The sequence below is a fragment of the Ambystoma mexicanum genome, chromosome 2p, assembly GCF_040938575.1.
Source record: "Ambystoma mexicanum isolate Mex_15411 chromosome 2p, UKY_AmexF1_1, whole genome shotgun sequence".
In the NCBI taxonomy this organism is placed as follows: Eukaryota; Metazoa; Chordata; class Amphibia; order Caudata; family Ambystomatidae; genus Ambystoma; species Ambystoma mexicanum.
Genome location: NC_090923.1, coordinates 998,528,232 through 998,547,960, shown reverse-complemented (window position 1 = coordinate 998,547,960; position 19,729 = coordinate 998,528,232). Strand labels below are relative to the sequence as shown.

At 47.3% G+C, this 19,729-nt stretch overlaps 1 protein-coding gene across 1 annotated transcript in view; it reads right to left on the bottom strand.

The window, feature by feature from the left end:
- The window catches only part of LOC138565982 (transmembrane protein 272-like), a 2,717,663-nt gene that overhangs the window by 1,632,668 nt on the left and 1,065,266 nt on the right, over positions 1 to 19,729 (bottom strand). The window contains exon 4 of the mRNA XM_069643065.1: positions 5,937 to 6,002. Coding sequence (XP_069499166.1) covers positions 5,937 to 6,002 — 66 coding nt within the window. The remainder of the gene's footprint in view (positions 1 to 5,936; positions 6,003 to 19,729) is intronic.

The window sequence follows — 19,729 nt, the reverse complement described above, 5'->3', positions numbered from 1 at the left end:
AATCTAAGGTTTCCTCACCTTCTTCATTCGTGCTTTCAGACTGTGGTAAATTAACGGGGCTGAGTTCGCTACATTCAAAATGAACAACCTCATCCTGTGAAGCATTTTGATTTGCTAAATCTTCGTTCAAGGACCTTTCATTTAACATTTCCATATTTGTTGTTACAGGGCTTAACACCCCTGCGAGTTTTCTTTTGCTTCTGAGTCCATTGACCATGATAACAGGAACACACCAAGCGGACTGAACACACTTCAACATATTGAAATAATTCCTTTGTTACATCCAATTACCCAGCTCTGACATCACACTACAACCACAGATTAATACAGTTACCAATTCTTAGCAAATTTCAACAATTTCCTCTTCTAAAGCTGCTCGGTCCGTAAGTTCCAAACAGTGTATAATAGCAATATAAGAGCAGAGATAGAAATTTGCAACGCACTCCGCACCCGCCAAACAGCCTAACAGCCACTTACTATGGCACTTCCGATGCGCGCACGCGATGGGGCTCACTATATACAGAAAGCGAGGAGAGGACTGAGCGTGACAAGGGGGCGGGACACCAAGTGGAAAGCTGCAAGAAGGTAGATAAATCACCCAGTAAGCACCCAAGACAATTCACAATTCAAACCGCAGTAAATCTTTTAGCAATACAGTCCAAAGAAAGTTCCTTTACTTGGGTATTGTGGTCCTCAATACAGTCTCCAATTCAATCTTGCGGCTCAAAGATAACTTCTTCTTGCAGACGGCGTCTCCTCTCACAACAAAAGGGAAGGCAGCCCAGCACCTTGAAAGCAGCCCGATTCCAGCCTAGCAGCCACTTACTATGGCACTTTCGATGTGTTGGTTCTTACCGAGGGGGCGAGACCGCTCCTGTCCCTCGATACGTTGGTGGATTCTAAATCAGCCAGGCCGCGACCCACTCGGAACATAGTTCCATTTTAGCACGCGTTATGGCATAGAGGCTGGGGACTTGCTGTCAGCTTCTTTTCCATCAGGCTGGCCCCAGGGTTACGGCAGAGAGGCGCCTTGATGCCTTCACTGGTTTTGTTTGTGCTCTATCAAATATCAATACAGTATAATACAATACAATACAAGGGTACCCACAGACTCGCTTGCTCCGGCTGATTGCATAAAATAAAGGATCTGTGCTCTCAGATTAACAGGGTTTATCGGAGCGCCCTGCACGCACGTCTTTAGAGTGCGGTGGCCATCTTGGAATCACGATTGCAAATTTTGACAAAGCATTTCTAAGATTGAACATTGCCTGGAGGAAGTCAGCCAATGGTTGTCTAGTAACCAGCTCCAATTGAATGCATCCAAGACACAGTTTATATTGTTTGGACATAAACATCTACTCACTGCTGTTAAGGAACTGCCAATCCCTACCCTTCTTGGTGCCAAATTGGGGTTTGCTTCCAAGGTTAAGAACCTGGGCTGCATTTGGCAGGGTAACCTTGGCAGTGAAGGCCAGGTAGGAAGCAAAGTACAGACAGTCTACTACTCGCTGAGACTCCTACGGCATGCTCTGCCATATATCCCAACCGAAGACCATGCTTCGGAGGTGGGTGCGCTAGCCAATTCCCACTTTGATTATTGCAACACCCAGCTGATGGGCATTCTGGCTTCAAAAAGCCCAGAATGCGGACATCAGACTGGTCTATCGGCTGGGTAAACTAGCCCACGTCTCTCTGTTTTGCCGTGCAATTCATTGGCTAGCAGTGGAAGAGCGCATCAAATTTAAGGTGGCGTGCCTTGTTTTTAAATGTTTGAACGGATTAGCCCCATCCTATCTGAGACAAGATCTGCCACTATCAAACGTCTACATGCCTACGATCATCTAGAGATTACCTACTCGTGACTGTTCCGTACATCAAAGGGAGACAGAAGATTTGCTGTTTTTGGTCCAAAATTGTGGAATACTATCCCCAGAGAAATCAGGACCCTTGAAACACTTTATCAAATTTTGCAAAGCACTTAAGACGTTTTTATTTAGATGATATGTAAATGCCATATCATAGTACCCATTCTGCTCCTGACATTGTCCTTGGTTTATCTCCTGTGTTTTCTGAAATTCTGTTCCAGCTGCGCCGCTAAACGGTTTAGTCCGTCACGAACGCAAACTAAAAGCTCGAATAGAAATACAAAATATAAATGAGCCAATCGTCGAGTTGGCAGGCACTTCGTGAACACTCTGGGGGCCGACTTCAAGCTTAAAGTAGGGCCATGAACTGGTAGTGCTGTCTCTGCACTAAGAAGCATAGAAACTTTCTCTGTTTCCTCTGAAAGGGGATGTGGAAGTAGGCATCCTCCAGGTCCAGAAACATCAAAAAGTCTCCTTTTTCCAGTTGGCCGAGCATGTGTTGTAACGTGACCATCCTGAATGTTTGGGACTTGAGGTATTTATTAAGACGCCGTAGGTCTAGAATGGGCCTCTAGCCTCCTGTCTTCTTTCTGACCAAAAAGTATCTGGAATAGACAGGGAACCAGCTCTATTGCCCCTTTTCGCAGCACGGCCCGTCGGATCTCCTCCAAGAGCTGAGGGATGTGCTGCTCCTGACGGGCCACCGGAGATATCTGCAGACACCTGTGCTGAAACTCCAGGGTATGTCCTTGGGCGAGAGCATCCAGCACCCAACTGTCGGTGGTGATCTTTTTCCACTCGCTGATGAACCTCGTCAGCTGGCCTCCCACCGGGGTGCACGGGTTGGGGCCCGACGTCCAGGTTGGTTCAGGCTTGCTTCGGCACCCTTCCCTGCTGGCGACGGCGACGCTGCCCTCTGCCACCATAGGCCTGGGAAAAGCCTCCGTAGGCTTGCTGAGTCATGGTTCTGGTAGGCTGACAGTACGATGAGGCAAAACCCTTAGAAGACCTGCTCGACTTCCCTCTGGAGGAGCGAAAAGAAGAGCGGTGCTCCTGGAGGGTGCCCAGGGAATGGGTTGTCTCTGCTCTGTATCCGTCCTGATAGCCTGTAGGGACTCATCGATGACCTTCCTGAAATGGTTATCTCCGTTGAAAGGCATGTCCAGTACTTTCGCTTGGACCTCCTGGTGGAAATTCGTGGCCTTCATCCAGCCTTGGTGACGAAGACCGACACCTTTCCCCATCTGCCGGAACCGTGTGTCGGCAACGTCCAGCACCTCTATGATGCCATGATCTGATGCTATCTCCCCTTCCTGGAAGAGAGACATTGTCTCCATCTTTTTGTCGTCGGGGAGGAACTCCAAGATCGGACCCAGGTTGTACCATTGCTCCCTGTTGTACCTGGCTAGGATCGCCAGTGCATTGTCCGCCTTGATGGTGGACGCAGCGGTGTAAATCACCTTTCTACCCATGGCGTCTATCTTCTCCCCCATGCTGTTCGGAGGGGCTGAAGACGACGAGGACGGGTAAACTGACCATTTCCTCTTGGCCACCAAAACCACTGAATCCAGCAATGGTTGCGTTCTCAGGCACCTGGGTGCGGATTTCAGCACCCGGTACTTCTTCTCCTCTCCATCCTATCCCGTTTGGGGCGAGCCGTGCAAGGGTACTTCAAAAGGGCAAGGCCCTCCTCCCAAAAGTTGTCCAGAAGGGGAACTGCCATGATTGCCTTCCTCTTGGCCTGGTACAAAAAACCCCTCCTTCCTGCTTTCTTCAGGCACAGGCTGTAATAGCTCGAAGGCTCTGGCGATCATGGAATGGAACGACCCCACCTCATCCGGTGGGGATGCCCTAGGCTGCAGAGACCCGCCACCCACTGTGACGATATCCTCGTCGTTGTCTGTCGTTGTCGTGGCCAAATCCGTCCCTGTGCCCGTGTCTGGGTCTGCTGAGGGAAGAGGGGGCCTGACGGGGTTTGAGGAGGCTGAAATGGGGGTGTTGGACGAAGCTTCCTCTTCTTTGCTGGCGGCTGATCGGTGGCATGGGGGACCGTTGGAACCGGGCCCTGTGGCATCCTCTTCTGGATCTCTGACACCAAGGTGTGGAGGGTCGACAGGATGTCCAGAGACACATGCCTCGGTTGAGCTGGAGTGATCGGGACACTAGGCCCTGCGCCAGCATCGCTGTCCTCCTCTTCTGCGTCCTTGTGGACCGCGTGTAAGGACGCTGAGGGGCTGGAACTGGGTCCTGAGATGGTGTCCCCTTTTCTGGCGGACCAGCATACTTTGCCAAAGTCACTACGTCAGTTTTACACCTTTGGGGCAGGGATACCCTCTATTCCGCGGGGGATACCTTCCCACGGTCAGCCCCCTTAGCTTTTATGAGAACAGCTGCCACTATGTCTTATCCTGTGTCGATTGGGCCTTCTTGGGCAGTTCAGCCTTCTTCTCCTCTGTCCGCGGCTTCTCTGGCTTCTCCCGCAGTTTAACCAGGTTGGGTGATTTCCTTTTGGAGGAGGAGTTCGATAGTTGGCTGGCAACTGGGGTGGAGGGTGATGCCGATCGTGCTCTGTCCATCGCGGGACCCACTTCTGCAGCAACCCCCGTGGACCCGAACTTGCATCTCTTGGCCTTGTCTTGGGCCCCACGGATGAGGCGCCCTCAAAGGACTTAGAAAACCGCTTCTCGGACCGGCCAGTCATGGGTGAGGCATGACCCTGCTTGGTGCTCAGGGTAGAGGCATTGTCATTCAGCCACACTGCCAGCCTACTGCGCCTATCCTTCTTCGTCTTCTTGGAGAAACCGCAGCATATCTTCCACTCTCCTTATTTGTGGTCTGGATGCAGGCAGTAGAGGCATTGCAGGTGCTTGTCCTCAAAAAACACATTCCGTAGCCCGCACATGGTGCAGGACTTGAAGAAGGATTTCCTGTCCTTCTTCTCCTCTGTCATGGTCAGAGGGCGCAAAGAAGGCCCGATGGCCTTCTGGAAACATCGACGATCTTCGGCCTTGAGGGGTACTAAAATTCGCTGACAACGGAACCCCGCTGTCGGCAGATGAAAAAGAGAGCACACAGGCTCTTTCAGAACATAAATGGAACCTTTTTCTGTCAAAAACACCAAAAAACGTACAAGTCGTTCGCAGAGCAAACTCGAGGACTCCCAACACTGAAGCATGCAGTAAAAATCTGAAGTTGGCTGCCAGAGAAGGGGCGTAGGGAGAGGACTGTCATTGGATGGGAGCAGTATGGCCCAGGGGACAGTGATTGGGTTAAAGGAGAAATACAGTTTGTAAGTGAAAGTGAAACTGTTTTTTCTTTTACCGAGGGTTCCCAGCCTGACGACGGGCAATATTCATGAGCATGTGAATCCATGCTGGAGAACTACCGTACAAGAGAACGTCTTACCTATCCCATAGGGCAAAGTGAAAGACAGTGATTCCCCTTTACATATTACATGTTATTTTACTATCAAATGTTATGAAGCACAACCTCAACACTGAAAATGACTTATTAAAAACATATTCCATAGAAATCTAAACAGTAAAATATGCTGTAAAAATATAAATAAAGACCATGTCGTAAACGATCTATTCTTGCCTACAGGATCTAACGTGAAACAAGGTTAACAGGTTAGTGCTTTAGATGGGAATGTTGGGATGGAGTGGAGCAATCACAGGTTAGATAAAGTGTAGAGAAAAGGCAATAATACAGGAAGAAAGGCAGAACAAGAAGTAAAAGAAGATATTAACAGAAGTAGAAGGAGGGACAGAAAGAGACAAGGAGATGTACTTAAAGTTAGATAGATTTGTGAGAAACCTGCAGATAAGCACATTGGAGTGAGGTTGAGGAGGAGAGAACATTGGGTTAGAGACACAAACACATACAAGATACTGAATGCAAGAGCGAGAGAGAGAATATGAGAAGAGAGTGGGGGCAAAAGGAGATTGAAATAATGCCATGAGGGTCATGGAAGGCAAACAGAGTAAAGGGCAACAAATTGGACACAAGCTAGCAACAGCAGAAGAGAGCAATTGGAACATTTAAGAAAAGGGCATGCAAAACTTTCCTCACCAATGACGATTTCAGCAATGTTGATCCCCATAAAAACCACAAATTTGACACCCTCCCAGAATCCATCTGAAAAAGAAAGGAAGGATAAGCAATAATATGCTAACTTTATTAATAATGTTTTTTATATCTTAAATGAGACACACACTTCCCCATCCCCTTTATTTATTCCATGTTTTCGAAGTGAGCACTTTGCGAAGAGCAGGTCCCAATATTTTGTTTTAATATCATTCTTGGTGAGGACAACATGTGTATCCTGTTTGCAAAATATAACAATAATTTGGAAATTTCAAGTTGTGATCTATATCTTTTCACTAGCAACTCCTAAACTCCTGAGCATCTCAGTTTTCAGAAGCACCATTTTCTGAATATCCATTGCCCACGGGAACACAACCACCTACTTTAGGAAAAATCTTTAGCAATTCCCATGCTAATGGCATTACTGGGACAAATACTAAACAAACACAAGCAAAGTGCAAGTACAAATATATTTGTGATCAATTTAATAATCACACACCAAATTACGAATACAAATATTTTTCTGAACCTCACAACCATAGGGTCACTGTGAACACAGGCATACAAAATCGGTCTATCACCTACTTTAAAGATTATTGGATTTAGAGAATATCACAGAATTGGTAAAAAAGTTAATATGTTTTCTAATAAGTGGTTTTAAAAATAATACATGCCTTTAATATTTCCATATGCGAAAATAGAGCACAAGGCAAAAGTGTTGTTTTTTTGCTTCATGCAGTACTATTTATGTGCCCTAAGTGGCAAATATCCTATACAATCCCAAATTATTGTTAATTAGTATTCTAAAAATAGGATATATTTAAGGTACCACAAGTTTTACAGTTATCATTTTACTCCTAACAGGACTCAAATAGATAGCTTTCAGACGAGTCTCTTAATGACTGTATTAGCAATGAAAGCACCACCATTTCCCATAGAACTATGCAGGGCACAGATGACTCAGCATTCAGTGAGATAGTCATTGATGGTAGGGGCATCATTGATATCACTGTGGGCTACTAATGTGACCCTATACGTCCACTTGCTATTTCTTTGCCTTACATTCATCTGTATCTGTCGGATTCCGAAGCTATTAATTAATGTTGCACCGAGCAACATGAGGTCGTGTAAATGGCAGATGTGCACTAAAGATTTCTCATGACAAAGTTATTTGACGGTTTCATCCACTTTCTAGGATACCAACGCAACTCAAGGGTCATGTGATGTCACTTTCACCAAGGTCATCAGAGTATTATGCAGTGTATGTAGACAACATTCGTAGTTCACTCTGGCAACATAGGAGTCTCATGGGCATTGCTGAATCTCTTTATATGTTGTGGGGGTTGATTGGAAGGGTCAGCCGCCACCAGATGATTCCAGTGGATTGCAATGGAATTTTTTGAACACAGCATACTTAACACAAACATACAAATCTGCAATATTACAAAGAATAAGGATTCCCATTCGCCATCATGAATGAAGCTCTCATTTAGGGACAGATTTCAAGGTTGGCGGACATATGTTTCTGTGTCACACCCTCAACCTTACGATCCCCAGCCTCATGTAGAGGGAAAGCTTCTGCCTGTATAGATAGCAGACGCTATGCATCTGCCTCACCTTCAATCAGTCCCTTCCTGCCTTTACAGTGGAACTGTCAGGAGCTGTAAACATAGCTTGAGGTAGAGGCATTAGCCCCTCAACTCTTCCCCTCAAAGAAGATCTCCCATGGATTCCCCTGACCGGGCTTGCCTGATATTGAAAGATTGGACACTTTGGTTGCATTTCAAAATACTGCCTCGGTAGAATAACAATGAATAAAATAAATAATTTCCAAACAGACAGTGGGCCTCATTATGAGGTAGGAGGTAGCCATGGTGCTGTTACCCCCTTACCGCATACCGGGTCCGGGTTCTCGGTATGGGGATTTACCGGGTCATTTCAACCTTGGAGGACCCGGTAAGTCCCCATTCCGAAAACCATTCCCCCTTCCCATTCAAGCCCCCAAAGGGCTCAATGGGAATGGGATAGGAGCTAATAACGGGCCCGCAAATAGCGGGCCCGTTATTAGCTCCTTGGTTCCTTAGCAGGACCCGCTAAAGGAACTCGTAATAAGGCGGTAAGGGGTTAACGGCAACAGCACCCTTACCATTGCCGTTAACCCCTTACCGCCAACCTCGTAATGAGGCCCAGTGTCTCAGAAAGGCTAATAGTCATGCCCAAGTTCCTAAGTGATCCTAATTTTGAGGTAACGATTGTCAATTTCAAATGCATATGAGGTATTCTGATTGGGACACACATACCTAATGGGGCCAGACCGAGTCTTTCATTGATGTACATATGTTTGAGATTTATAAAGTATACACCAGCTGGGAAGTAAAAGAGCGCTGTACTTGTGGAGTGTGTGGGTAGCAAATGTGGGTGGAATGGACAGGGGGCACAGGGCAGTGGGGAGCTCCAGCTTGGGAGAAGTAAGGTTTAATTGCACAATCAGTGAGATGTTCTTTGAGTATAGTGATAACATACTTTCTGAAGGGTAGGATGGAGGGGACCACGCTAACCTGTGTTGGTAACTTGTTTCAAAGGCAGGGTGCATAGCAGGGAAAGTCCTGATTCCTTGCTTTTTCTCTTGACATTCTTTTTTCCCGGTATCGCAATGTTGTGGCTTCTGGTGGTGCTTTGTCCACCTGAGAAGATGTGTTCCTTAGTTAGGTAGAGTAGTGTTTTATTTGTGGCTTTGTAGCTTTGTAGCTTTGAAGCTGATGCAGGCTATCTTGAACATGTCTGTGCTTGAAGGGGTAGCCAGTGGGGCACCTTGCGGATGGGGGAGGGGTGATGCAATTTAATTCTCTTAGCCCTGTGTTGAGACAAGCTTCATTCTGCATGATGGCCTTCACAGGTGCCAAGGTGGTATCCGAGAAGGGGGAAGTGTGAGGTATGGTCCCTGTCCAGGTGGGAGATGACTATAGCTTTGGCAGCTGTTCTCAAAATCAGGGCAGTATGAAAGGCTTGACTTCATGGAAGAGCATGAGCTGGAACTATGCTGTTTAGGTCTTCTTGCGATGTGTGGTTTCCGTAGTCAATGGTAGGCAGCAAGATTTTGTAATATGGAGAGCTGTGATGTGACTCCATCGCACCTCTTTGTCAGTTAGCCAATTCTGCACCTGGGCATGCTTGACAGGGTTTCCTAGGGGAATTAATTATGTCTTTGTAGGCTTGAGCATTAGATAGGTGCTTATAATTCAGGTTCGGAAGAGGCACAGGCACTGCTTGAGTTGATGCATGTTATTGATGTAATCTATCTTTAGGGAAATCTTCATGTCATCTACATACCGGTAATCTCGACATCGACGAGGAGTTTCCCCAGAGGTTGGATGAAGAGGTTGAAGATGACAGGCGACAGGATGGAGCCATGTGGAGCTCTGCAGGTTACTGGAAGGTACTAGTATCTGATTGGGACGAGTTGGTCTATGTTAGAGAGATAGTGGCAGTGGTGCTTACCAAAACCCTTACATTGGAGGCTTTGCCCGTCACGATAATATTTGGAGGTTCTTTCTGAGGTCATCATTTCTGATCGGTATTGACCAAAGGCCCTGACCAAGGCTCTCATGCTAATCTGAAGGTTTCTTATTTGGAGACTCCTTCATGTCTGAGGGGCTCTGACCAACACCATCAATTTTAAGAGAGCCTTTAATTACAGATGTTTGTTTTAACTAGGTTTCACTATGTCAGGTGTAAATTAGACACAGGCATGTTTTTGTCACTTCTATTTAGCATAAATGGAAAATATATTTTACTAGTAAAAAACACACACAAACATGTGTAGACCATTAAACCTTTAATATAAATTGTCAGATAGTCCTGAGCATGAGTAAATAGAATCCATCTCTTAACATGCAGCAAGGGGGATAGCCTTTTTAGGTCTGGCAAAACAGATCTTGCTCTTTTGCAGCCCACATGCTTTCACATCTCATTTGGACTTTGCGGTCAGTCGATACATGGATGTAGTAAAAGGTGTTTCTGACTTGGTGCTTTCTTCTTGGCTTCAACACTAGACATTGCACAGTATGAGGCTCCCCAAGAGAAAATGTGTCTCGGGCAAGAAGACTGGGAAAAGTGATGGTGAAGGTGGTCCATGTGTTTTCACTTCTCAGTACTCATCTTTATTCATGTTTTTAAAGAAACTGGTGGTGTGCTTCCTTTGGAATTTCACTTGGATGATGGTGACACCCAAAGTGAGTTAGCCTGAGACAGCCATGATTGGCAATCAGTGAAGAGGGCTCTCCCTAACTATTCCGCTGGAGGCTTTGATTGTATTACGAGCCCCTTTACCCATGTGTAAAGCTCAGACAGAGGCTAATGCTTCATCCAACAACTCAAGTATCATGTACAACAGCTCGTCCCAATTAGGATGCCTTCACCACGCTACCCTTGCCTCATGGGCATCAAAACCTGAAAAGCATGCAGGGATGAGAGCACTTATGCTTGGGGAAGGGCAGTGCTTGTATGCAAGCGATATGGCCTGCTGCTCAACATGGCATTGACAGCAACAGGTTGGGCACACAAAGCAACCTTTTTAGAGTGTGGGGAATTTCATCGAAACCAAGGTATTCCTGCAATGCCTGTGTGCCTCAAAGAGAAATTTTGCAGTATCTTAAAGTACCCAGAGTGTCCACCCTTGCACTGGTAATATCACTAAGCACAGCACTGCGGGGAAGAGCATACGAGGGATGAAAAGCGCTAGAGTGGACACTCTTTGCACACTAAGCTGGCTCATACAGCATATACATCCATGTACATCCCGATCAAGTTCTTACTCTCCATGTCTTCAGACAGCTACCTGCAACATGGCGATGAGATTGAAACGTTGAATGTGGTGCATGAAGGCATTGTCGACAACGAAGACTATGAACCAAGTATTCAGGCAGAGATTTTAGATATCAGAGAAAAATGATGAAGAATCAGAGCTGACAAAATGCAACATGTGACACCACTTCTCACCTTCCTACCCACACCCAGTGCCACATACATTCTAGAGCAGGAGCAGAAAGGCCTCTTTGAAGTATACTTAGAAGCATCAGACATGCAAAATGCCTGAAGAAAAAGCAAAGAAGCTCTGTTTGTGAATCTGCTAAAGGGTGCACCAGTGTTACACAAAGGGTGCAGGTAGCCCTTACATCACTGACAATCATGAAGAATCCCTGTAAAGGATAACACACAGTTTTATCTCAAGGGTAAAGAATTGGGGCACTGGATCCAATTCTACAGTAAATAACAAGTGCCTGGGGAGTTTATTGACTGTTTGATAACAGCAGCGTAAGAATTAGAATGCAAGTGCCAATTTGGGAAAACCTCAGAGACCATTGTAACAGACCGATACTAATGTAATGTCATGGAGCTAAGATGCAGGAGAAACCTCTATAGAGTAACAACACCACAGTTGAGATCTAGCAGAGAGAGTAGAGGAAGCCTCATTACAGAATTGGCTTATTTTCTAAATAGGTTGTGCTTAAAGCTCAAAGTGAATTGTACGATGAGGAATTGTTTTATTTCTGCTCTAATCCTCTTCTTTAACCACCAAGCTCATTTCAGTTGCAGTTAAGTAGCTTATTTTATGTATAGTAGCTTATTTTATGTATATGTCATGTTATTTGTCATGCCGGGAATGGAACTCCAAAAATGGTGTCTGGCACTTTTGCATGCCAAGGACTTTTGTGAGCATCTAACACAACACCGGAATCATCAAAATTGACTGTGTGAGGGAATGCAAAGAGATGTTGTGATAGGTGGGGTTAGTAAGCCCCTTCGACTTAAGCATGCAGAATGAATCATCGTGTGATCTAGTCCATGTTCATTTGTGTCACTGACGGCCTGCTATGGAAAGTTTTGATTACACTTCAGAGTGTGGGAGGCCGTCTACCAACAATGGAGGCTGAATAATAGAGTTCTGGAAGGCTTGTAGGAAATAAATTCCATAAGAGCACAACCCCAGTAAACTGAGAGGGAAGTATCTCAGCAAAACCATTGTGGGGGGCAATTAATATCATAATACAAAGAAAGGTAGAAAAAAAACCTAGTGGCGGTAAGCACAAGTACATTCAACACAGGGGGAGGACAGGAGATGCAATACACCAAATCTGAGTACAAGACATAGGGCCTCATTACACGGACGGCGGTAAGGGTTAACGGTCACCGTTAATGGCAACGGTGACCGTTAACCCTTACCGCCGTACTACGAGGTCCCTTTGCGGGTTGGTGATTTAACGCCTGCTTTTTTTTGCGGTGCCGTAATTAGCGCCTTCCCCATTCCCATAGAGCCCTATGGGGCAGAAATGGGAATGGGGAAGGGCAATGGCGGAAGGGGGATTTACCACCCCTCCAACCTTGGAGTGGGGCGGTAAATCCCCTTTCCGCCAAGGCGGTGCCGGTATTTTACCGGCATGAGCCATGGCGCTAATAGCGCCATGGCTCACCGCCTTCCGTGTAATGAGGCCCATAATCCTATTTCATTTCATGATGAATAGCAATTAAAAGAACATATACCCACATTACAAATTAAACCAAATCACAATGACATACAACATTACAAATAGACCCAACACATATATACAAGATACAAGCTAATCGTACCTAAAAACAGTTCTCAACTACAACTCGTCCTAATGACCACACATTGTGATTTGGTTCAATTTGTAATGTTGGTATATGTTTTTGTAATTGCTATTCATCATGAAATAAAATAGGATTCTTTTTTGTACTCAGATTCGGTGTATTGTATCTTCTGTCCTCCCCCCTCTGTCGAAAGTACTTGAGATTAGCCCCACTAGCGTTTTTTTCTATGTTTCTTTGAAGACATTGCCGCCTGAGCACACCTTGGACCTCGGCGAGGAAAAGCATGTTTTTGCCTGGGTAAATGGCCAGGCCTTGCAAATTATTAAAAATCCCACTAGACCTCCAGGGCAAGTTCCTTAGTGGACATACTCGACCTAAGAGAAATCAACTCGCCCCAAGGTGACTGGTGACAAAATATTTACAAGTGATTTTTGTAAAATGGTGCATGTCACCATACGGACACTTGATATTTGGTGCCATGGTGTCAAGCATGCACAGCGACACTTTCATTTGCCAGTTACTGCAAACAAATTGTGTTTGCAGTAAATGCAAAATATGTTTTAACATCACCATACTCACCAGCAAGGTTGAGTAACCTGCAAATGGTGCTCACACCTTCATAAAAACTACTCCCCAATGCTGGTGGGCTAGATTTTGCGAGCCCTGCGGTTGCAACATCTACATTGCTGCAACGAGTGATGGAACACTGGTTGAGGCTTCCGGCGAACGACTGGCTCATTTAATGCTGTGGTTGTGCTATCACAGGCGTGGCCCATCTGAGGGCCGGCAGGCTTTGCGGAGAGTGATGCTGTGGCTTCCCGCCGACCGCTGTGATCCTGCATAGCGAGATCAGAGCCGACTGCTCCCAACCCGCCCTTACCTACTGCGCTAGACCACTGGGCCGATTGGGTTGAGGTGGCGCTTCGCTGGTGCATAATTCTTGGGGGGCTGGCTAACATCGAGTCAGCACCCGATACGCTGCCTGTTCGCCTGGCGGCCAGCTACCCGGGTGCTCCCTGCTCGGCCCGCCTGCTCGGCCCCTCCACCCCGCCGAACTGAGCTGTCTCTGCCCACAGTTCGGTGGGCATTTCCAGGCAGAGGGATTCTGCATTGCCTTGCCTCTGTGAGTCTCGTGTGCGGGTCCTCCACGGCACCCCTATGATGGTGGTAGCGGGTGAGAGACAAAAGAAGGGGGAATCCTGAACAGCCAGCTACTAGCCGCAAAGTAACATAGTCAAGGCAGCGGGCGTACCTGGATGTGCTCAAGATGCCTACAGCTCATGAAGGGAAGTCGTGGCAGCATGTAAGGGAGGAATGTCCCTACTCTCTGGCCTGGAGCACAACCAGCTTGGCAGGCGCCTAGAGACCCACCCGAGTCCCACTCTTGGTGGCCTGCTTTGACGTAGACGGCACGAGAAACATATCACCACACACTCACCCAGTTGGTGCAGGAGTGCACTGGAAGCATTCAGGGCACTACCCGCAGGGTACAGGGGGTTGCCACTGCATTACAGCACAGATGGAACCATCCATGAGGTGCAGAGCCTAGGCATGTCAACCTAGGTTGCCCTTGGTCCAAACAACACTACATGCCCGCTAGCGGTGTCACTCATTAGCCACTAGTGCAACACAAAGCGTGCTTCCTGAACAGCCTTCAACTGTACTACAAGAAACCCCAGACAACTGTGACCACCCCCACAGCACAGCAAATGCTATACTTAAGACATGCAAACCTACCAAACAACTGAAATTGTTCCATGCTGCCTTACAAGAGGTGGCGGCTCCTCTTGGGGATCCGGTTCTGCACACTGGGTGCAGCGCCTCTGTTTCTCTTAGATCCTTGGACAGGGGAGCAGCCCCTGAAGTCCATCGGCCCTCTGGGGGCGGATCCATTGCCGTCCTGGAGGTTTGGGAGGCCTTCCCCCCTACACCTTCATTAACCATCTGCTTCGGCTTCAGCTCCCTTAATGTCTGGCCCACACTGATTCTCTGCTGGCTCTCCCTTCTCTGGCGCTGCTTAAAGGTGCAGGGGTTCCACCATGACTAAGGCCAAAACCCAGAAATCAGGAGTCATAGCTGTGCTGCTGCAGAATCAGGGCCGGCGGAAAAAAGACCTCACCACAGTGGCCCAAATACACAAGGACAAGTCTCTATCGGCTAACCCCATCTGGCTATGAAGGACGACTTACAGCAATGAATGTCTCCAATCAAGCCTATCTGAGATGGTGAGGAAGATATCCTCTCTTGACAAACGCCTGCGTGAGACTGATTGCCAGATCGAGGAGATCAAAACTAACTTGTGCGAACAGTCTTACAAAGTCAGTGAATGGGCACCACGCATAGAGTCCCTGCAGGACACGGTTCACCAAGTAGAAACTAAGCTTGAGGATTCTGAGAACCGGTCCCGCCGCAACAACATACAAACTCAAGGAGTTCCAGTGGAGGTGGCTGACCATCAGCTGGAGGATTATGTCACTGGCCTCTTCCGTCACATACTAGGTTCCGCATCAGAAGAGCCGATCAAGCTGGGCAAAACACATAGGGTCTGTTTGCCGGGCCTGCTCTAGCAGGACCTGATCCCTGACGTTCTCACTCGGGTCCACTTCTATAAGCTTAATGAGAGAGTCCTCATGTGCGCCAGGAGTCTTGACGAAATCCTTTTCCGGGGCTCAGCTCTGGCCCTCTACCAGGACCTGGCCAGTGTCACTCTTACCAAATGGAAAGCTCGTCATCCCCTAACAGATTGGCTTCGGGAAAGGTCTGTCCGTTACAGATGGGGGTTCCCCACAGACCAGCATTTCACCTATGTGAATCGGCCTTGGACGATCACCACCATGAAGGAAGCTGAACAGCTCCAATCGCTAGATCAGGCAGCAACACCTCCCAACTCGGATCCTGTGTCTACGCTGCTGGAGAGGCCTGGTACCAGGATGGACCCCTGGTCTCGGGTGCTGAAGAACCGCAAGAAGAAGAAAGCTCGATTTGCCCGAGTTGATCCCCCATTAGTTAGTTTTGGGCTGGTATCATTGCTGTTTTTCGCCCTCAGCAGACAATGAGGCCAGAACTATGCTATGCTGTCTAGCATCCCGTTAGACCAGTTTCTCTCAACTCGTTTAAGAGACACAGGCAACCTTTATTATCTACTCAGTGCTACGTCTCCCCTTGTTGCAGTTTGGCCCCATGATTACAGTTGGGCCACTTGACCGCCTTGTTTTTAATTTCCTGTTGGGACTTACAGTAATGTATTCCCGGGGTTGGTATGGGTGTGGGATGGGGTTTTCGGTTAGATGCAAAACTTGTAGCGGGTTTGCAGCATTTTCTTGTGTTTACCTGATAGCAGGACAGGCTTGTGTTTCCCATTGCATGTTCAGACTATTTTCTTTACCTTGATATATCGGGATCAGATTGATCTGCAGAGAATGGGAGGTAGATGCCTTTCCTCGGCTGGCTCCTCCCTCCGGAATCCCCAAACCCCTGTCAGACTTGAGCCAGATCTTCTTAAGTTCCGTAAACTTCTCAAGACTTTCCTTTACTCCTCTTCCTTCCCTCTCCCCCTCTCATGCTATCTCTCTATTTGCTGCTGGGACTGAGGCCTGGTCCCTTCAGGGTCATACAGGGGCCAAACCACCCCTTACCAGTCCCCCCTGCATCCTTGCCAGCTCTTGCCCTCGGGTTCCCGTTCCGGAATTAGCCCAACCTGGTCCTTCCTGTCCACCACACTCATCCTCCCTTCCTCGCTCTTCCCCTGGCACTTGCCGCTTTTGCCCGCCCAGCACTTGCCCGACCCCACCCTTGGAGGCTCCACTCCTGCACTTCTTCTACATCTAACCCCTGCCCCTTGCACTTACCTACTGTCTCATGGCCATTGTAACCATTTTTGTTGTTCTACTTTTTGATTCCCATGCCCCCCTCCACCCGTTTTGTGGCACCTGGAAACACCTGTGTATACTAGGCGCCATACAAATATCCAAGAAAAAAGAAAAAGCGCAAGTCAGTGATTGCTAAATTGTAAGATCTCGCACCGCCGTCACCTTTCTACATGAGACCCACCTCCTGAGGGGAGATGAGGGTAGATTTCCCATAATCGTTTTGCACCGATCTTCATTGCCTCTGGCAGAGAGAAAAGACGGAGTATGGCAATTTTGTTGGACAGGGCTACTCCCTGTCAAGTCTGGGGTCCTTATGGATCCCAATGGGAGTCGGGAAAAGTGTTCCGGTGTGGTCGGAAACCCGTGCTGCATTTGCTTTGTGTTGTTCAGGCGAGAGGATCGGATCTCCTTTCTACTCCTTGTGTGGGACGCTGTCCCTTTAAGTATCTACATTTAAATATCAACCCAGAAGTGTAGTGGGCGAAGTGCGGAAATGTGTTCCGGTCTTCGGGTGTGACAGGAAGGACAGGGGAGTCGTACGACTTGTCAACCGCATTCTCCCTTTCCCCTGGAAGGTCGGAGTTTGTCTAAGTTAGCATATACGGGACTTGTGGACTTCAGGCATTGTGCTGGTAAGCCGTTCATATATACTCTCTCACTTTGCATTTGCAAAGGGGGGGAGGCTAGTGCAAATGTCTCGCTCCAGTCACTGGGATTGAAGTTTTAAAATCGTACTAACTGCTTGGAGAGCTTCCCTAATCCTGTCCATTTAACCAATGGCACACCCCAGTCCTAATCTACCTCTTTGCTCCCCTTGGCTTACAGTCAGTGACTGCGGGGCATAGTGTGCATTAAAACCGACTGTACTACGAAGATTCTCTCCATCCTATGCCAGATTTCTAATTGTACGGTCTTTGTTGTTGGGACTTCTCACTTGCTGCCACTTTCTATCGGTGACTGCGGGCTGAACGGTGCCTTTGAACCGATTCTAGCAAGCATAGCTCAACGCACTCAAAGGTCGGGATAGTGACCATTTCCGCTCCTCCACCACAAACAATTGCTGAGCTCAATGTAGAGACGGTCCTGTTTGGAATGCGGGGCACGCGAACCATTCTCCTTGTAATACTACGGAGCTTAGTTCGCGTGACCCAAAGACCGTTGGAGGCGTAAAGGAGTGGACGGGCACGGCGGGCCCCTTTTTAGTAATAAACTTACCTGTGTTCTCCATCTCCTCGCCTCCACACCATTCTTTCACTCAACTCTGAAACTAAACCCAATGAGCGAGATAAAACTGTGTCTAAACCGATAGTCGCAATGGACCCCCGGAGGAGAATTTGGTGGCTGAAAGGGAGGTGGTCTCATGCTCTCTACTGCCCATATCCTTAGAAGAGCAATAGACTAATATGGGTGATTTCTCTTCTTACCCTTCTAAAAATACGTCTTCTTCTAGTGTTTTGGGTCAAGTGAATATCTGTTCGGGAACTTTACGTTCAATGCTAAATGGCCCATTCAATTCACTAATATCCAAGCAGGTACGGTTGTATGTGGCCGTTCCTGCTTCGACACCCAAACAGCTCATGGTCAGGTCAAGTCCTCCTCACTCGCCTCCACCAGTGTGGCAATGCCATTCCTCTACTGAACCGTTTGTTTTTGGAACAATAGAACCTCATTTGTTTTATTATAAGGGTATGTCAAACTCTGTCGATGACTCCTATAGATGTGTGTATATTGTGAGACTGACAAACAGCAAAGAAATCACAGACTGTGAACTATTATCAGGATGTGAGGGGACTAATCTTATTGCTTCTACTACTATACATGAGGAAAATATACGGCAGGAGCAGTGTGAATCTAATGTAATGGTTACCCTCAGGACCACTATAGATGCGGACAACAGGTGTCCACTGGGTGGGGATTGTGCGACCAATACTGGGTTATTGGACTCAGGGGCTGACTCTGGCTCTCGGGGTGTACAGTGCCAAACCTTATTGACCGAAACAATGGGCTTGGGCTGCCACATTCTGGCTAATGATGGTTTACCTGTTGTCCATAGTGTGGCACCCAAAACTATGGGATCTGAAACTGTGGGTTTAACCTTGCAAAGGGGGATAACTCAACAGAGGTCTCCATCATCCCCAATAGGGGATTTTTGGAATAAGCCTCCACCTGGAGAGAGTTTTATGCTCAGAGAAACTGCATCATGGGGACAATGTTCTTCCAACATGAACAAAGAGCTTATGGCTCTATATGAACAGCAAGTGTTGATCCCCACTGCTGTGAGGGCGAAGACTGCTACACTAGCCGCAATACATGAGAAGTTGTCATTTCTTGAGGGCTATCTGAGGGGGCTGGCAGATAGAGAGTCGGGAACTGTGGATCCCCATTCTCTAAGGGCATGTAACTTGGTGGTGGTAGATAGTGGAGCGGAGGTCTGTGGCCCAAAATCTTTGCAGGTTATTTGCAAAGGTGCAGTTTTCCTAGAGCTAAACTCCCTAGAGTGTCTGGACTCCCCTTCCCACTTGGTAGAGTGTATAGAACCGATGGGGTCTACTTCTGCGATTGTATTGGATTCAGGATTGTTTGTGGAGGAAGGTGGTGAACACCGGGGTAGTCTGACCACCGTCAAGGTTCACTCCCATCTGTTTGTCCCCAATCAGATAAAAAGTAAAAAGAAAAAGGCAAAGGCCAATATGGGCAAGAAGTCCAAAAATCAACCTATTGGTAAACCTAGATCTGCCAATGCTGCTAAAAAGCATGTGGAGCAGATTTCTCCTGTTGATACTCTAATGGATCTTAATGCTGCGGAAAATGATTGTGCATCCATATCTGAAGAAACAACTACTCCTATTAGCACTTCTATGGGGGGCATGAAAAATTCTCGAAACAAGAGGAAACCTGGCAAATCTGCTCCCGTTTTAGTGGACTAACCTATAAGTCCCTTTCGGTTTAGTAATGGGCATGGCCAGGTTAATGGTTGCCAGGTTCTACAAAATAATGATGTCCAATCTGGACTTGCGTCTCGTCTCAGACCTAATAGCAACCAAACCAACATCGATCCTGGTCAGATTGAGTCATTGGCTAATGGGGTTCAATCTAAGTTAACCGCGTTATGGAATATAAACCTAAATGACATAGGGGGTAATAATACATCTCCACCAACGATACATGTGGGGGAGTCCGCTCCAGTGGTATTGGCAGTTAGCCACCCCACTGGGGGAGTGAATCATTCTGTGTAGGGGCACGGATCAGGGTTGACCTCACAGCCTCCTCAAATGTGTCTTATGATCAGCCTAGCTGAGG